The sequence below is a fragment of the Pseudoliparis swirei genome, chromosome 4 (assembly GCF_029220125.1).
Source record: "Pseudoliparis swirei isolate HS2019 ecotype Mariana Trench chromosome 4, NWPU_hadal_v1, whole genome shotgun sequence".
NCBI classification, from domain to species: Eukaryota; Metazoa; Chordata; class Actinopteri; order Perciformes; family Liparidae; genus Pseudoliparis; species Pseudoliparis swirei.
The window spans coordinates 19176736-19194926 of NC_079391.1; the positions used below are offsets into that span (position 1 = coordinate 19176736).

At 43.9% G+C, this 18191-nt stretch overlaps 1 protein-coding gene across 1 annotated transcript in view; it reads left to right on the forward strand.

The window, feature by feature from the left end:
* The window catches only part of itfg1 (integrin alpha FG-GAP repeat containing 1), a 135988-nt gene that overhangs the window by 13851 nt on the left and 103946 nt on the right, over positions 1-18191 (forward strand). The window contains exons 7-8 of the mRNA XM_056412229.1: positions 5781-5830; positions 16501-16582. Of these exons, the coding sequence (XP_056268204.1) occupies positions 5781-5830; positions 16501-16582 (132 nt within the window). The remainder of the gene's footprint in view (positions 1-5780; positions 5831-16500; positions 16583-18191) is intronic.

Here is an 18191-nt window from a genome sequence, read left to right on the forward strand (position 1 = left end):
CACGACACTTGATGGCAGTTGGTGCTCTTAACGCCCCGTTATCGGCAACAGACACACTTGCAATTATTCTGTTAGTGGGAAAGGACTCGCTGATTGTAGATGATTGGCTGTATCACAACCCGATGACAAACGACATTAATGAAATGAATTCACACACAGATATTTAAAAAATGTGCACACTCGCAGTGTGGGTGTGTGTGTGGGGGGATTGGGGTGGGGGGTACGAGTAAGCTTACTCTTCATGCACTCGTGGTCGTGATGATGTGTGTTTTAGAAGTGTCATTTGTACGAAGGAGACAATTCAACAGCATGCGAAGGGACGCAGAAGAAATAATCAAGTGATTACAGATCGCCTCTTGCAATTAACGGATTAGCGCAATTTTGTTGGGGTGTACGATTTGCTTCTTTCGTTGGTATCTGTCCCACCTCGATAGCTGGGCGGCCTTCGGAACTGTTTTCAGTCCTTCTCTTTCTCTCCGTCTGTGTTTTTTACATTTATGTTCCTCAGCCGTTGCTCCAGCCTTCACAGTTATCCGTCTCTTTAATTATGCGGCGACATGACAATCCACTTAGAGCTCTAAACCCTGTTGCTGTTACGCAAGCCCGCCCTCCCACACACAAGCACATTTAGATACCTCAATTATGTATGCAACTTTCCCAAGTGGTGGAGGGATGACGGCTGTATTAGTATATGCTTTAAATGAGTGTATGTGCGCAGAGTTGTCAGATCGGTGCTGCTGCTGTTGGATTTGATGTCTGTTTACTTGTTGTTAAATAAACCTCAATGTGTGATAGCATTCAGGAATAATGTACCAGCGTGCAAAGTAGAACACACTCAGAGACTTGAGCATGTGTGCTTTTAAAAAAAGTGGTGTTCATTTGTCAAGGTTGTCTTGTTTAACAAAACACGCGAGATTATTTTCTGTAATTTTTCTAATCATTGAATGGATAAACCACGCCGGCTTTTTGCCACGGGAGTCAGTGCGATGCTAAACTGCGGGGCTGGCGTTAAAAAAAATACATCATCCCTGCACCACTTTTATCAAAACAGTTCCAATACAAAAGCGAAGTGTGTAAAACGAGACAACAAATTCACCAAGAGCTAATCATTCTGTGCAGAACAATGCACAGAGAGGAGGAAATGAAGATTTACAGATGTAGCTAGGCAGTAGTCCAAATCCCACGTTGTTTGTTTTCTGTACAGTTTCAAATTTAAACCTACAGTGGTGGCCAAAGAAAAGCTCAAATTGCATAATTATAGCAGACATTTAGTTATTGCTCCCAAGAGGCTGGTCGCTGAATTCAGTCTAATGGTAAGGTGGATGTAATCCTAAAATCATGCCAATTAAATGATATCAAAGGAATAATTTAAAAGGAATTATCAAGGCAATAAGGCTTATGTTTAAAGCCTCGCTGACTGCTCACAACACTACAGAAACACTCCTACTCTTCCTCTTTTCTTCTTCTTTCTACCGAGCCACAGTTTGAAGGGATTAATAGTCTTTGATGGTCGTGTTCAGGCACGTGCACAGACATTTTGGGGGGCAGGTGCTCAAACCAAAAAAAAGGGCACCCAATGCCAAAAAAAAATTCTGACAGAGTTGAAGCATTAGCAGCATTACACTGATGATGCAATACATCCTCGACCTGCGTCTCCTCTGGGCAGCATCAGACCACTAGCTTACATGTTCTTTATGAATAAAGATGAATTATTAGATAGCAACAACAGTACAAGCGTTCTGATTGGCTTATGGGTCGTCATCCCAGCCACGTATTGCCCTCCTGGTCTGATACGGATCCGTATTGCCCTCTGACGTCATTTTCAAAATGAGCGATATTGATAAACATCAACAGCCAAGAGCAGTGGTCCTCAAACTAAGGCCCGCGGGCCGGATACGGCCCGCCTCCACATTTGGCCCGGCCCTCTGAACAATACCAGAGAGGCCTTATGATTTTGTTTTCAGTCTGGCCACGCAAATCCTAGACTAGCCCCTGTTGAATAGAACGGAATAAGAACTCTCTCCTCTCTCTCCCTCTCTCTCTTTTCTCTCTTCTCTCTCTCCTCTCTCTTCCTCTCTATTCTCTAAACATAACTAACGTCAGTAAACAGCTGGACGAGGCTTTGTAATCATGGATTTCGTGAGTTTTTGTTTATTTATTTTTTTAGGAAACGTCGGACCAGTTGTGACGTCATGTTTTCAGCAGCGCTAATGTTGTGGTTGATTTATCACAAAACAACGTCAGGGGACAAACACCGACATGATCTGTTTGTCTGGTGCTGTGGGTCAGAGGAGAAGGAGGTGCAGCCGTTCGGTGGTGCGAGGAGCACTGCGTGGAGGAGGAGGAGGGAGGAGCGCGGCGGGGGGAGGAGGGGGGGCTCGTGAGCGCCGCGGAGCAGGTCGGGCGAAGTTCTCACAATAACTCAAATAAATGCCCCGTCGGATATTAAAACACATTTGGGGGGACTTGATGACCGAGAGAGTAACTTTTATTCTTAAATACGGATGAATGAAAAAAAATTGTCTCCAGCAAAAAGGGCACTTTTCTCATCCAGGGCAAAAGGGCTGGTGCTTGAGCACCACTAGGGCTCTATCTGTGCACGTGCCTGGTCGTGTTGGTCACTTCCAATCGTAAAGGTCCAACAGGATTACTATTCACTTGTCAGATACTCGGACAGTCACACTGCCTGTCTGATGTCACTGGTGTGATCACCTCTTCATCAGAGGTCCTGTGTCGTCCTGAAGTGATCCGTAAACATCGTCCGCAGGAATAGATGCAGAACGATTCATCCTTTTGTGTCAGTGGATGATGGAGGTTACACATCATCTCTGCTTGGTTTGACACACTGTTGGAGTACTGGATATTTCGTCATGTTGGCGGGGCGAGCTGGGGGTGTGGTACGAGTTTAGGCCTATATGACTTCTCACAGCTCCCTCTGGAGCCACAAGAGGCTTTATACAACATGTGTCACATGTGCGGTACCACTTTCCCAAGACCCATAAACACATTTGGATGTGTGAAGTCACTTTCCCTTTTTAATAGTGGCCTGAACTGCCAGCGATGTGGCACCAGCAGGCTCCTCCTCCATGCCCACAGTGGTGGACCCCCTGAGATCATGCTTTGTAGAAACCTGACAAAGAGTTTAGCAGTTTTTTATTCAAGGTGTCAGGTTAGAATGAATGTCAGGGATGATGAAGCTGTCTGAATTTGTGAAATTGTATTTGCACCTTTTTAAGTGGTCGCTTCTAGCGTCTCTGGGGGGTATGTAGAGATAAGAGCCGACCACTCTGCCAAACCGGCAGAAAATAGAAGTACTCAGAAAGAAAACATGGACTTGAATTATGTTTGAAAAGAGGGGCAGGTTTGATCATTCTGCCCACTTCCGTCCATGTTAGGAAAAGTGCTAAGATAGATAGATAGCGCTGAGAAGAACCTGGAACAAAAATCTCTCTATAAATGCGGGTTTATTCGCATGCTTTGCTGAGGCGAGCACACTCATATAAACAATGTTTAAGGTAAAACGGGGGAAAGCAGGGCAATACAAACTAACTACCCTCAGTTTCTGTTCCTCCCTGCTCAGTTCTGTTCCGTTACTCTTTACAATATCTCTTTTAACTACAACGAGTACTTAAAATGGCTCTTGGCGGCCAAGTTAAAGTCCCTTGGAATAGTAAAACTGTGTTAAAGTGAGTGATGGTGGCAGCAGTTAGGTTTATATTGCTAGCTAGCAGCTCTTTATAGGTGTGTGTGCAGAACACTCTCCGTCTGGGAGGGTGGGGGTGAAGTAGGACACTGGAGAGGATAATGTCAGAGGGGTCCCATTAAGATTACCGTATTGCTCTGTTTACCAAAATATAATTGGCCTTTCTGTGTGTGCATATTCCCACTCGGGATGGATCAGAGCCATCACAGATATAGCAGGTTGATCTTCAGTGTCCACTTTTAGTCCACGTCCCTCAATGCACCAGCCCGACGGCGCTGAGAATTAAACCTGCAACGGGGCGTTTAAAGGGTAGTTTCAAGTTGGACTGACATTTAGACGAGTCGAAGAGAGATTGTTGGCGAAAAGAGTTTGGCAGAACCAGGGTTAAAAAAAATAAAGTGGTTCGACGAAAGAGCGGTGGCCCCCACAGCGAGAACGTGAAGTGTTTACGAGATGAAGATCTCTCTGCTCCTCCGGCTACCCCATGCCTCTCTCACCGACACACCGCCATCGCACCTAATCAGCCAATCAGGCCTCTTAGACAGAATCCAGCCGTGATTGGCTGATTAACCAAGCTCATCAACACGCCACCCGATGCGACTTCACACGCAGTGTGAAAATTACTGAGTGTATCCTGTAGTGTGTGTTTTGTGTGTGTGTGTGCTCATGTGTGAACATATGTATAATATATGCATACATTTGTCATCATCTTTGCGTTTGTGAGGAGTCTGTGGGCGACATGTCTGCAAGTCGACAAAGTTTTACAGATTAAAAGTTGCACTGTAAGTGACTTAAAAGTGGCTTTACTTTGCTGTGTGTGTGTGTGTGTGTGTGTGTGTGTGCCTCAAATTGGGAATATAAAAATCACACAATAAAAAAAGTAGAGAATATTTAAATTCTCTCAAATTAAATCACACATGTATGTTCAATGTTTATTGTATCTGCTTGTTCTGTACCATAGAAACAACATTTTTTGACACAAAATAAATGGATTGGATTGTTAGTGGGGAAACACAAACGCAAAAAGATTTAAAAGTGGGAACCATGAAAAGCCGAGACTTCCAGATGATTCCTCCCTCAAGCTCCCGGCCCGAGGTGGCAGGATGTTCCTGGAGAGGAAGCGCCTTCTCTTTGCAGATTTTCTTTTTTCTTTTTTTCCTCTTTCCTCTGTTCTGGGGGATGACTGCAGCAGAATCCTGGGATAACATTTCAAAGCACATGCATGAGAGTAAAAGGGGAGCTGAGATCAGTATGCTTTTCAGTGTCGACGAAGTTTGACATATTACCCCAAATTATTATTTTTTTAAACAATCTAATTTTATATATGTTTTTTTTCACTTGAGTGATGCTTCTTGCTTCTGGCTGCCGTGGCCACTGCAGTACTAACACTATCAGGATCTTCAACAGTTTCCCTCTCTCATTGCACACGATCTTCCTCTTTCCTGTCTTCCCTTCATTCATCCTCTGTTCCATCATCATTCATGTGTTCCCATGCACAACACGGCAACACAAAGCGGAGCCCCCTAAGGCGGATCAATGGCAATTTTGAAGAAGGCAAAAATATTTGTAGTTATTATTAACGCATTTTAAAACTCTTTACCAAAAATCAGTCATCGGAAACTCTTTTTAGCCTCGACTATAACTTTCTTCTCCTGTGTAAATAAAGCAATCTAAGCAATTACAGGCCTTTTATTGATCTGTTGTTTTTTCTTCGTGATCATTTCTTCAAGTCCGAAAAGGTACAAAGGTTCACGGCTCAAGCGCCATATTCATTTTCATCGCTGTCATTCTCTATAATCTACAGCATTTTCTTAATTATAGATCAATAGCCTCTGCTCTGTGTTTGATTATGATTGCCAGATGAACCGATGTATCAGTTAGCGGGGGAGTTTTTTCTTTGTATTGCTTCTGTCACCTCAGTGCTCGCTCATGGGGGAATCTTGGATGTCTGTACAGAGTACAGTCTAGACCGGCTCTGTGTGAAAAGTGTCTTGGGATAAGTGATGTTAGGATTTGACGCTATATAAATTAATTTAATTGATTTAATGACGCTGTTTTCTCTGTCCCTCCTCTCCAGATTTGTTCCTGACAGCCGCTGGGCCCAAGTTTGAGACCTGGATCAGTGAGGTAATTTCTACTCATTTTTCTTTCCCAGTTGCCCTTTTACTTTGACTTTACTTTCCAAGAGTCAGGCGGTGCAGCCATGGGGCGAAGTCGCTGAAGTCGGCGGCATGATGACCGCCGTGTGGTTATTTTGATGTTGTGCAAAGTCAAGTGATAGTTCTTTTTATCATACACACTCTGGTTAGAATAAAATATCACATTGCTGTATGTATTATTGCGGGGCTCTTGAGTGAAGTGTATGATATTGCAGAAATATTGCTGCAGTCTTTAAGGACAGTGAAAAACATAACTTTTTGCAAATGCCATTCACAAGTTACCACACCCCTCAGTTACTCATTCGTCAAACTTAACGACCCAAATACTCCAAAAAAAGGGGAAAGAAAAAGACTTTCATAGATTTGAGAGGCTGTTCCCAAACGAGAACTAGATAACACAAATTGTTGGCGACAGGGAGTAAAATATTTATTTGCAAATGTTTATGTATTCTCCAGATAATCATTTATGCAACACAATAGCAGAAGATATTTAAACAGGTGTGTGTTTGTTTTATTGTATAATACATTATCAAAGAACTTGCAGGGTTTATCTTAAAAGAGGTTTCATGGCGTTGTGTTATACAGCACACACAACTTGTTGTAGTTCTCTCTACTTCTAGCAATGGCTGTGCTGTTTACATGGAGGAGTTATTGCAGTGACAATCAAGACCACAGAGAGAGAAAACCATATGCCAATGCGTGCTGCATATACGTCCAACTATGTAGACTCCTAAAGAGTGTCGGTCGAGTGTCTGCTGCTCGTTCGCTAGCAGCAGCTGAACTCGGAGCTGAACATGACACGAGACACACGCCAACCATAACGGGCCTTCCTCAAAACAACTCTTTGCTTTGAGCACCTGTTTGCAGTATTGCTCCATTCTTTTTGTATCACTTCTCTTTCCATACAATTCTTGGATCCAATGACAGTTAGTCATTATCTAAAGATAACATGAGTTTTTTTGTTATTTGCTGAAAGGATTAGTGGGAACCAAAGTAAATAGCTGTGGCCTTAACAGCATGGAACAATAGTATCATCTTCAGCCTTAAATAAACTGCCTTTCATTTCTTTGCATGTTTACAGTCACCTGGTCTCACCACCGGTAACTAGGGACCTGCACTATGTTTCACTTGAGCCATGTTGTGTGTGTCCCTCATATAAACTCATGATATCCATCAACGGGAAGGTCATTTGCGCATGTACATCCGAGAGTGTCGCCCCGCACACTGCACCCCTCCGTTCATTTCCTCAGTGCAACAAACAGACCTGCAACGTGCTGCTAGGCTCGGGGGTGCAGGGTTGTTAGCACTGCCGCAGGACGAGTTAATATTCCTGGAGAGCAGAGAGGGGAGACCGTGGCTCTGTGGCCCGTTTGAAATTCAGCCGAACAGTAGTCTATCTTATCCCAGAGGCGGGAGGGATAGGAGAAAGGAAGGGGGAGACGAGGAAGAAGAGAGAAACAGAGAGGAACTGAAGGATTTGGCAGAGACCGAATATGTGTGTACGGGTGGAGCGAGACCAAGCGGAGCAAACCTACTACCATACCCCAACAACTGTAACACGGCTTGTAGGAATGTCGATGAAGGTCAATTATTATTATGCCATTGAGCAAATGTTAGCGTGCTTCAGTAAAAATATGAAGCAGTTTAATATCAACGATTTTGTAATCTTTGTTAGGAAACACAGGTTATGTCCTTAAACTCAGTAATTGTGGAATAAAAATAATAATAACTTTATTTATATAGCACCTTTTAAAACAGTTTACAAAGTGCTCTACAGAGAATCAAGGCAAAATAAATATGGTAAGATACAAATACAAAATAAACAACAGACAAACTAAATTAGGGGAACCAAAGAACTGCATAAAAGGACGTAACACTTAAATGCTGTTCTCTAAAAATGGGTTTTAAGAAGTGATTTAACCCTCCTGTTACCTTAGGGTCAATTTGACCCCATTCAATGTTTAATGTCGGTGTTCTTTGGGGTCAATTTGACCCCAGGCTGTTTTTCACTGTGTCAAACATATAAGAAATATCAACTTTTTTATATATTTAAAGGGCTATTTAGGTAGTCAACAAACAAACATAAAGTACCTCACACTTAAACTTGGAAAACAATATTAATTCTAATAATTTTCTGGAGGTTTTAATTGCTGGGGTCAAATTGACCCCGAGGGTAAAATATGTCAGTAAATATAAAGGTAACAGGAGGGTTAAACATTGAATGGGGTCAAATTGACCCTAAGGCAACAGGAGGGTTAAAAGAAGTTACTGATTCTGTGAGAATAATAACAATTATTATAGTAATTGTGATAGCAGATCTAAATCTTTCCTCCCTGTGTGTGAAGTGTATTTGTTTTGTGTCATCCATTCATAATAATTCATTAATCATTCAATCTTTTATTATTGGGGAAGTGTTCCTTTTTCAATCCTCTGTATGCTCCCTCTTGCTTTTTACTTGAAATGCATTTGCTCCTGAATATATTTCAAAAATATTTCTCCTCCAAAGGCACATGGCAAACACTGCCACGCTCACACACATACCCACAAGCAGGCATTTCCCAGCATTCCCAGTGCATTAGACCCCTTTTTTAATCCTTCGGCGGTATTCGGTTCAACGCGGCTTCATCTATCGGTCACAGGCCAGCACACCCCTCGTTCTCAACACTCTGTTTTAATTACTTTTCTATGTTTTCTTTCCCTCTAAGTTTCCTTCCAACCCTCCACGTTCCTCTGTTTCCCTGCAATTACACAAGAGAAGTTCCATCAGACGTGTGTGTGTGTGTGGGGCTGCAGTGACAAGTGAAAAGAGGTGTTTTCATTGGCCGTCAAGTAGAGCCAAGGGGCCTTCAGGGTCAATCCTACAACGGCTGGCCAATAGTTTAGTTCATTTCTAAGAGAGAAACTGAAGCATGCCCAAATACTACAGTGGTCGTGGAAGCTGTGCTCCAGAAACACATCGGCCTCTTGCTCTGTCGTCGGTCCGACACTTTCACGACATGAGAGTCTCGTCAAATGTTCCCTCCGGACTTGAAAGCATAAAAAGCACAAATAAAGTGGCTACACAAGCTTAAGTTGGCCTTACTTTATAGAGGGCAACAAAATATCGTGACTTTTTATCGAAGAATATTTAAATACAGACATTTTTACAAATTTTATTTTATTATTGTGACACGAGTGCTTTTGTATCTGAGTTCATCAGGATAGGTTCCTGTGAGTTGTGCCTCATACAGCCTGCTCCTCTGTATGAACTGTAGCATTCAGTTCACTCAACAGGAGAACATATATTCTTCACAAGCTTGTGGTAAGTTTCCTGTCTACTCTAGCCACATATGAAATATGAATACACTGCATGTCTGCAGTTTCACGCACGGCTCAGTGGATCCTGCCCTTAATCCCACTGTTCCCAGCAACAATCTGCCCAGCGTGTCATGCCCCACTGCATACAAATTCATACACAGCACACGTTTTGACACCAGAATTACCATCAATTCTGCACCATATTTACTTTGTATTTTTTCGCCATGTTAAATATCCCCCCACTTGCTCCATATGTGTGTGTGTGTGTGAGTGATGTGAACAGATGCAAGAATAATAGCAAGACCTGTAATCCTTTCATATTCACACATCAATCAGCTGCTCTCGAACTCTCACACACACGTCAAGACATCTTGCAATCAGGCAGCCAGCGTGCAGCAGTCAATCACTCTGGGATCTCATCCTCGGTGCGCGGGGAGAGTTAACACCCTGTTGCCACATGGGTGTGTCCGTATGAGCGTGCGCGCCGCGATTGGAAGCTTGCGATCTGAATCAACACGAGTTGACTCCCCGCTTTTGAAGAGATCAGCTTCAAAGTGTGTCATTTCCTTCTGCACGGGTCAGTTGGACATACTCGCATGCGTTTAAGAAAGCAAAAGGGTAATGCATACATCTCTCTATATTGAATTCCCTTCGCTTTTTCTGCTTGAAATATTTGCTTATCATATTAGGAGAAGCAATGCTGCCTCTAAATGATTAGCGCCGCAATGAACTCCCCATCTTTACTTGAGCCGGTCAGTCACAAGTCACAAGTCCATGCGTTTAATGTGGAGTGAGCATTTTACCAGACTATGTTTTAAAAAAATAACATTAAAAAACGCCTTTTTTAAACCCTACATTGTTCGACAGCAGCCGAGGCATTTGTGGACTTCTGAAGCTCTTTGGCCATCGTGTGCTCTGATGAATTTGGCATGCAGCTGATACATAAGTCATAAATTAGTTTGAATGGAAATTATTTGCGCCTAATATTCTTCAACACTGAAACACCGGGTTTTCTTTTCAAATGAGTGCTGTGCCGTGAAAGTGTGTGCCCATTTAAAAAGTAACTGCTAAATATTTGGAAAAGTGATTGATAAAAAAATGAACTTCAAAGAAGCGTTCAACTTGAGATTTAGTGTGGTGTTTTGCTACCCTGTGAGGCTATATTTCTAAAGAGGGAAATACATTCAAATAGGTTAAAATATTCGTAAAAACCGGCATCAATAACAATCGTGATAAGATCGTTGATCGTACTTTTGCCTAAAAAAAATATTGCCGTGATTTTTTTTTGCTGCCCACCATGTGTGTGTAACTCCTCCCTCAAAGGTTTGTTTGCACATTAAATATACGATGTTGAGGGAACCGATGGTTCTTAACTAATTGAAACAAATGAAATTGTGCCACAAACAAACAAACACCTCAGCTGCCAGCGACGGCCTGAATTGGACGAGGGACTTTTACCGGAAAAATAAATGACTACACATCTGCCTCATTAGCACTCAAGGCGTCAAACAACATGCAAATGGATAACCTCTAAAAGCACACTGTGTTTACCATGAATAATTGGAATTTATTGTAACATTGGGCTTCCTGCACAATATGAAACAAACACTGTGTTTTTTCACAGGACATCGTGTGAGGTTAAAGGTTTTGTAACATGTAGAACTTGTTAATGGACATTTCATAATATTGAATGCGTTGTGTGATTTATTCTTTGTCTCTGGCGGCCAGTGTTTTGGTCATTTCTCTGGCACCAATCCTCTTCAAATAACCTCATTAGGATTGTTAGGGTTTCAGCCACAGTCGGCACTATTTAGGCAGTGTGTGATTAGCAGACCCTGAAAACAAAACAAAACCAATGACATTTGGAAATGATGCTTGCTCTCTCTCTCACTCTCACTCACTCTCTCTCTCTCTCTCTCTCTCTCTCTCTCCCCCCCCCCCCCCCCCACCCACAGATGTTGGATGGTGTGTGATGATATTTTCTTTGTCTGCTCAGTAATGGTAGCTGTTTCTGCTCATGCAACCCAACTACCCAGCTCCTATTTATTTATTCATGGAAAACTTGTTTTCTTTCTACCAAAACATAAAAATAGATAGATGGATAGATTCAACTTTATTGTCATGACACATGTACAAGTACAGAGCAACGAAATGCAGTTTGGCATCTAACCAGAAGTGCAACAGAAAGTATCATAATAAATACATGATATACAGGTTATAAATAATGCAGAGATATAAATATATATTTCTGGGGTTGCTAAACTAGTGCAAATATTCAGTGCATATTAACTCGATAGTGCAACAAATGGCATAAAGTGTCAACAGTGCGGATAGAGTGGTGTATGATGATCAGAGGGGGGTCGAGTTCAAAAGACGGCACTTGTTTTGGGAAATATTTTTTTTTCAGGAATACCTGCCTGGATCCAGATTATAAGAACGTGAGCCAATATTCACGTTCCAGTCCTTTTATGAGCAGTCTTGCCGAGGCCTCATTAAAAAACATTGATGTGCTAACTGACCTAAAGGGAACGCTGTCATAAATCTCCTGGATCATCATGCTGGTAGCACTATTCATTAGTCCCCTAATCTAAAAATACCTTAGGGTGGACTTGGGGACTATGAGTATGAGGCTGCCATTAAGATGATCAAGAGGGCAGTTTCTGTGACAGTTGTCTGGAAACATTGGACCACCCCCAACACCTGCAGTGAGGCTAGATGACTTCTTTTCCTGCCATTTAAGAACCACCCACTCAAAAGAAGATACCTTTCCGGTGTCAATAATAGAACATTTTTAGTATGAAAAGGAGAGATGCCTGAATTAAATGTAGCTGCCCTGGTTCTAGAGTCCTGGTGTTGTAAATGATGGCTCACTGTTGCACATTGTGCCCACACACTGTCCTCACCTCTCTGAGACCTGAACTCGATGCGATGCCCGTCTGATCTGGTGATCTGGTGACCTTTGCGGTGATACCACAAAAGTCGCATGGGGGTAAAAAGCCGCGGGCAACCAGGGTCAGTCACGGCTCAATGGGTACGGAGCCATCGTTAGTGTTGTTAGTAACACCTGTGCTTTTCCTTCTGCATGAAAAAGTCTGCAGTGGAACCCCCCCCCGCTGTTTGGAGTTCTAAAAGCTGGAGTTTCTTCTGAAGACCGAAACACTTAAACAGCTGATGGTCTTGTCTCACTCAGGAGGATTTTCTTGTGGCAGGGGCTACGGACTATCACAGACTACCAGAGCAGACCCCGCGCAATGGTGTGTGCCGACGCATCCCTAGCGGACGACCTGAACTCATTTTATGCACGGTTTGAGGCTAGCAACAACAGCGCTAGCTCGCCGGCTAACAACAACACCGTTAGCGTAGCCGAGGTGAGTTCTACCGCTGGGGATGAACACACACTCTCTGTGACCGAGCACAGTGTGAGGAGGGCTCTGTTGAGGGTGAACACCAGGAAAGCTGCAGGTCCAGATGGCATATCTGGGCGAGTACTGAAGACCTGTGCTAACCAGCTAGCTCCAGTGTTCACCACAATATTCAACCTCTCCTTGGCTGAGTCCGTGGTCCCCGCCTGCTTCAAGAGATCCACTATTGTCCCTGTGCCCAAGAATGCTTCTCCAGCATGTATGAATGACTACCGACCGGTGGCCCTCACCTCGGTGGTCATGAAATGCTTTGAGAGGCTGATAAAGGACTACATCTGCGCCTTCCTCCCTTCCTCCATGGACCCGCTGCAGTTTGCTTATCGCCCAAACAGATCCACAGATGATGCTGTCTCCCAGGTACTGCACACCACACTCTCTCATCTGGACAGCCAGAGGGGGCTATGTGAGACTGCTGTTCATTGATTATAGTTCAGCTTTCAACACCATAGTCCCTCCAGACTGGCGGCAAGCTGATTGAGCTGGGACTGAACACCCCCTGTGTGCTTGGATCCTGGACTTCCTGACCGCCAGGCCACAGGTGGTCAGGGTGGGCAGACACACCTCAAATCCCTCACCCTGAACACAGGATCCCCCAGGGCTGCGTCCTCAGCCCCTACTGTACTCCCTGTACACACATGACTGTGTGGCCAGGTTCAGCTCAACACCATCATCAAGTTTGCGGATGACACAGTGGTGGTGGGCCTGATCTCCGACAACGGCGAGAAGGCCTACCTGGAGGAAGTTGCTGATCTGTCACTCTGGTGCCAGGACAACAGCCTCCTCATGAATGTCACCAAAACTAAGGAGCTGATTGTGGACTTTAGGAGGGTACAACAACAGAGGACGTACTCACCACTGGGGATTAACGGGACTACTGTGGAGAGGGTGAGCGGGTATAAATACCTGGGAGTCCACATCACCGAGGATCTGACATGGTCAACAAACACAGACACTCTGGTGAGAAAGGCAAGGCAGCGCCTCTACCACCTCAGGCAGCTGAGGAAATTTAAAGTTTCCCAGAGGATCCTTCAGTCCTTCTACTCTGGAGCTGTAGAGAGCGTCCTGACAGGAAGCATCACAGCCTGGTTTGGCAACTGCTCCGCTCAGGACAGGAAGGCTCTGCAGAGAGTAGTGCGTTCGGCTGAGCGCACTATTGGAACTACACTCCCCACCCTGCAGGACTTGTACACCAGGAGGTGCAGAACCAGAGCCGGCAGGATCATGAAGGATCCTCACCACCCCAACAACAGACTGTTTCAGCTGCTGCGGTCAGGCAGGCGCCTCCGTAGTCACGCTGCAAGAACAGAGAGACTGAGACGGAGTTTCTTTCCTCAGGCCATCAGGATTGTGAACTCCGACCTCACCAGGACCCCCACATAGACCCACACAACTGCCCCTCTTAGGCACACACACACACACACACACACACACACACACACACACACACACTTACTGTAAATATTGTGTTGTTTTTTATTGTAAATAGTGTGTACTTGTTGCCCTTGCACATTCCTGCTGAGCATTGCCACTTTCATTTCACTGCACACCCTGTGTGTGTATGTGACAAATAAAACATCTTGAATCTTGAATCTTGAATTTAACTAAACTTAAACTTTTAAAAAAATTAAATCCTGTCAGTGGCCAAACGGAAGTTCTTAAACTCAAATAAATAAGCATTGAAGCGGTCCAGTGGACCAATCAGTTTGTGTCATTCCTTCGTCATAGGCCGGAACATTATTGACGTTGAAAACGACAATCGCAATTTAATAGGAAGCCGTTGTGAATCTGAGCAGAGAACATGAGACCAGGGACGTTATCAGGTGGTAGTAAATGTAGTGTGGGCTTCGTCTGTGAAGAGGAGCAGGACCGGTGAACTGGTTACAACGAGGCTTTGAGTCATCTGAATATGTGTCGAGCCGTAGAGACGTAGAGCTGTAGCCTGTAGTGCACTTCAGTTTGATTTGTTACAATACTGTAACTGACTGGAAATCTGTACGATATTTATGTGACACATGCCAGCGTGCAGCGCTTTTGTTGTTCTCTCGTCATGATAATCTCGGCTAAATACAGAGACACATTTTTCCCGCTCACATGCCTCCTGTCCCCGTAAATCGCTGCTCTGAAAAGGGTCCTATTGTGCAACGGAGCAGAAGGTGTTAGCCCTACAACTCGTACATCAATTCACCACACGGCAACAGCCTGGTCTACAAAGAGCACTTAATACGTTGACTGTGTCCAATGTACAATAGAATGATCTAGTGCTTGTGTAGCGTGAATAATCCAGAAGATGACGCAATACTGGTCTAAAAAAAAAGAAAAGAATTGCACTTTGTTCCCATAGATTATGTGAAGTATTTAAACGATGTGATATAATTGATTTGTATAATACTTCCATTTCCCTTATTCCTCATGTTAGTCAAATGAATTTGCTGTGTTACGTCAGTGACTTTAAATCTCACAATGTCGTTGACGATATGTGCTTCGTCTCATCTTCATCAGGCTCCTCTTTGCCTCCCAATTCATTGTCATTAACTCAATTAAATGCAGCAGAACATGGAACACGATAGTAACGTGTGTGTAACCACACATACAGCCCCTCACGCATACTCTGCTCATATATAATGCATACGTCTCTCTCTCTGACTCGGTCATTGAATGTCTCTCCCCCCCCCCTCTCTCTCTTTCCTCCTGTCTGCCCTCTCTCTCTCTCTCTCGCTCTCATAAATCACTAATGTTGCTATCAGCAGGAAACAGTTTCCCACTGCACAGAGTCACATCTGATCTCACACACACACACACACACACAAGCACAGACTTCTCCCCACTAATGTGCTTATCACCTTATCTTCCTCCCATGCCCTCTGGAAAGGGCACCGCACACCGATGGCGTATGATGTGCGTATGATGTGCGTATAAACTCCCACACTCATTGTTTCCGATGCGAGCCCATAAGTTGGTCTCACGGAGACGCAGGAGAACCAGAGACGTCTCGTCCTGTGTTGCGAGACTACCTCCATCCCGACGAACAGCGGTCCTTCACTCCTTCCCGCGTCTATTCAGCATGTTTTGCACGAGAAACGAGAGTATTAAATCAAGTACAGCTGAAACAAAAACAGTATCGATTCATGAATTGATATGTCTGCATTCTGCAGTCGTTTGATCTGAACCAATCTGGAGACAGTTGAAGTCCTTTTTACGAGCAGAAATGGTCAGATATGAGATATTCTCAGCTTCTCAAATGTGACGATTATGTCATTTGAATACCCTTGTGGATCAGGGTTGAAAAAACAAAGCAATGAAGCAAATGAAAGCAATGAAGGTGATTTGTTATTGTTCAACAAATAATCAATAATCCATAATGAAAATAATCATCGTTGATTCAGACCTAATGTAACTGAATGACACCGATAACTGTACTAGATAACCCTCGACTAGTCTGGAGGTTGTGGAAACAACATCAAATAAACTGTTTTATGTATACAATGCTTTACATATGCAATATTTTCTCTGTGGGGAAAACCAATCAAACAATTAATATGTATCCATTTAATCATCACATTTTCAGTTTATTTTGTTTTCTTGGGAGGCATTTTATCTGAACTATGGCGAGACAACAGCTTGGGTCCATGTTGACTTCCTGTCAGCGCATTTCATTCACATTCATACACTAACTGGAAATGAGAAGGGGAATACACAGTGGCCCCACAAGTATGTACTTCTCATACTTGCGCACAAGCATGAATGGACACGAAAGCTGCCCCTTGCTTATCCACGGTCCGCTGAAGGTCCCGTCAGCCTCAAAAATGGAGCACAGAACCATTGTCTCTACCGTTATACACCTGCTCTCTGTTGTATTATGTCACACTCACTCTATCCCCTTCCTTCTCTCTCTGTCTACCTAATGGTCTAATTCTCTCAGGACGGGAATTTCACCAGACAAGAAGTCATGCCGTCGGAGCCACCGGCCAAGATTGTCGGACAGTCCTCCTTCGTCGACTTTGGTGAGAATGCCAGATATTTGTCCTTTGCTGTAACGTTTGACGAACCTCGTGTGTGACGGAGTATCAGAAATCCCTTTTTGATGATGGACGGGCTCAACATTTTAATGAAACACAGGAAGTTCAAAGTGTCTTTCCCCAAAATTGTTGTCTGGGGATGTGTGGGGCAGATCTTTTCCTTTCCTAAGTACTTTAAGCCCCCTCTGCATTTGAAGCTGTGTTGCTTCAAGGGCTTCCGAACAGGACTGTCTGGTGTTTTTGGCTTTGGCATTTTCACTACAGCTTTCTCATCGCATAACTTTCTTCCTCTACATACACACATACGCACACACACACACACACACACACACACACAAATGCTCACCCCGTCACCAGACAGGCTAATTTCACGTGTGCACCCATTGTTGCAGGCACGCACTCCAACGCACTCTGTGTGTGAACATCTTATCTCTTTAAACAATGCAGCCAGTAGGAGTCATTGTTCAGCTCGGCTTTAAATTTATCCTCTGCAAATCTCCACTGGCTGCATCCTGTTTCGTCATAAGTGGCTCCTGGTCCCTCTTGTCAGGGCCCACCTCGGCGAAGGGAGTCGTGGTGGCTTCTCGTGCTGGTTTTAAAAGAGAAATACCATTTGGATTAATAGGGCCGATGGCAAGGCCACATTGACTCACAGTGGGCCCTTGGGGCTCCCACATTTCCAAGTTTTTTTTTCTAATACTCAATATGAATTCATTTCAGTTCATTTTATATAGGCCAATATCACAAATTAAGAATGTGCCTTAGAGGTATGTGTACAATCTGTATTCTGTACATATACGACATCCCCGTCCCAGGACCTCACATCGGATCAGGAAAAACTCCCAAAAAATAGAAAAAAGCTTTCACAGGGAAAAAAGGGAAGAAACCTTCAGGAGAGCAACAGAGGAGGATCCCTCTCCCCGATGGACATGCTGGACACACTCGGTGTGTGTGTTTACATTAGGGGGAAAAGAGTATGTTACCAGTGTGTCTTTTTAGGAGTATCAGTCTCTTCTCCCAATCTCTCTGTCAGACACCGTTGTGCAGTAAACGTCTTCCTGTTTATTTTTCCCCAGCGAGCCTTGTGGGCCTGTCGTGGAATTGAAAGACAGGTTGTGCTGCGCGTCTCCCGGGGTAAATGTGAATAACTTTGAGCACACACTGATCTTGAAGAGTAAATAGTCTCCCAGCGTCTCAAGCCAAACGGAAGCTACCCTGAGCTTTAGAATGAGACTGCGTCATGTTTGATGACCGGCACCCACGGGGGTCATTTCCTGCTTCCATTGACATGTTGATCTGTGAAGTGCTGAGCAGAGACATGAAGTCAGCCAACAGTCACGCCACCGCAGCGCCACATTAGTATGGACCTGAAGCTTGCTAACATTATCTCCCATTTAGCCAGTGTGTGTGTGTGTTCTGTATGACAATGGTATTACTCCCATTACATCTTTAAAGTATGACAAAGACCCGATTCAATATCCTAACAAGTTACAGTGTTGTCTGCTTTGTGTCAGTCTTCTTTCTCTCGTAACATTCCCTTTTTGCCACTGAGACCTTATCACTCAGTTTGATATGTGCTGCCGTTAGCTTTGTG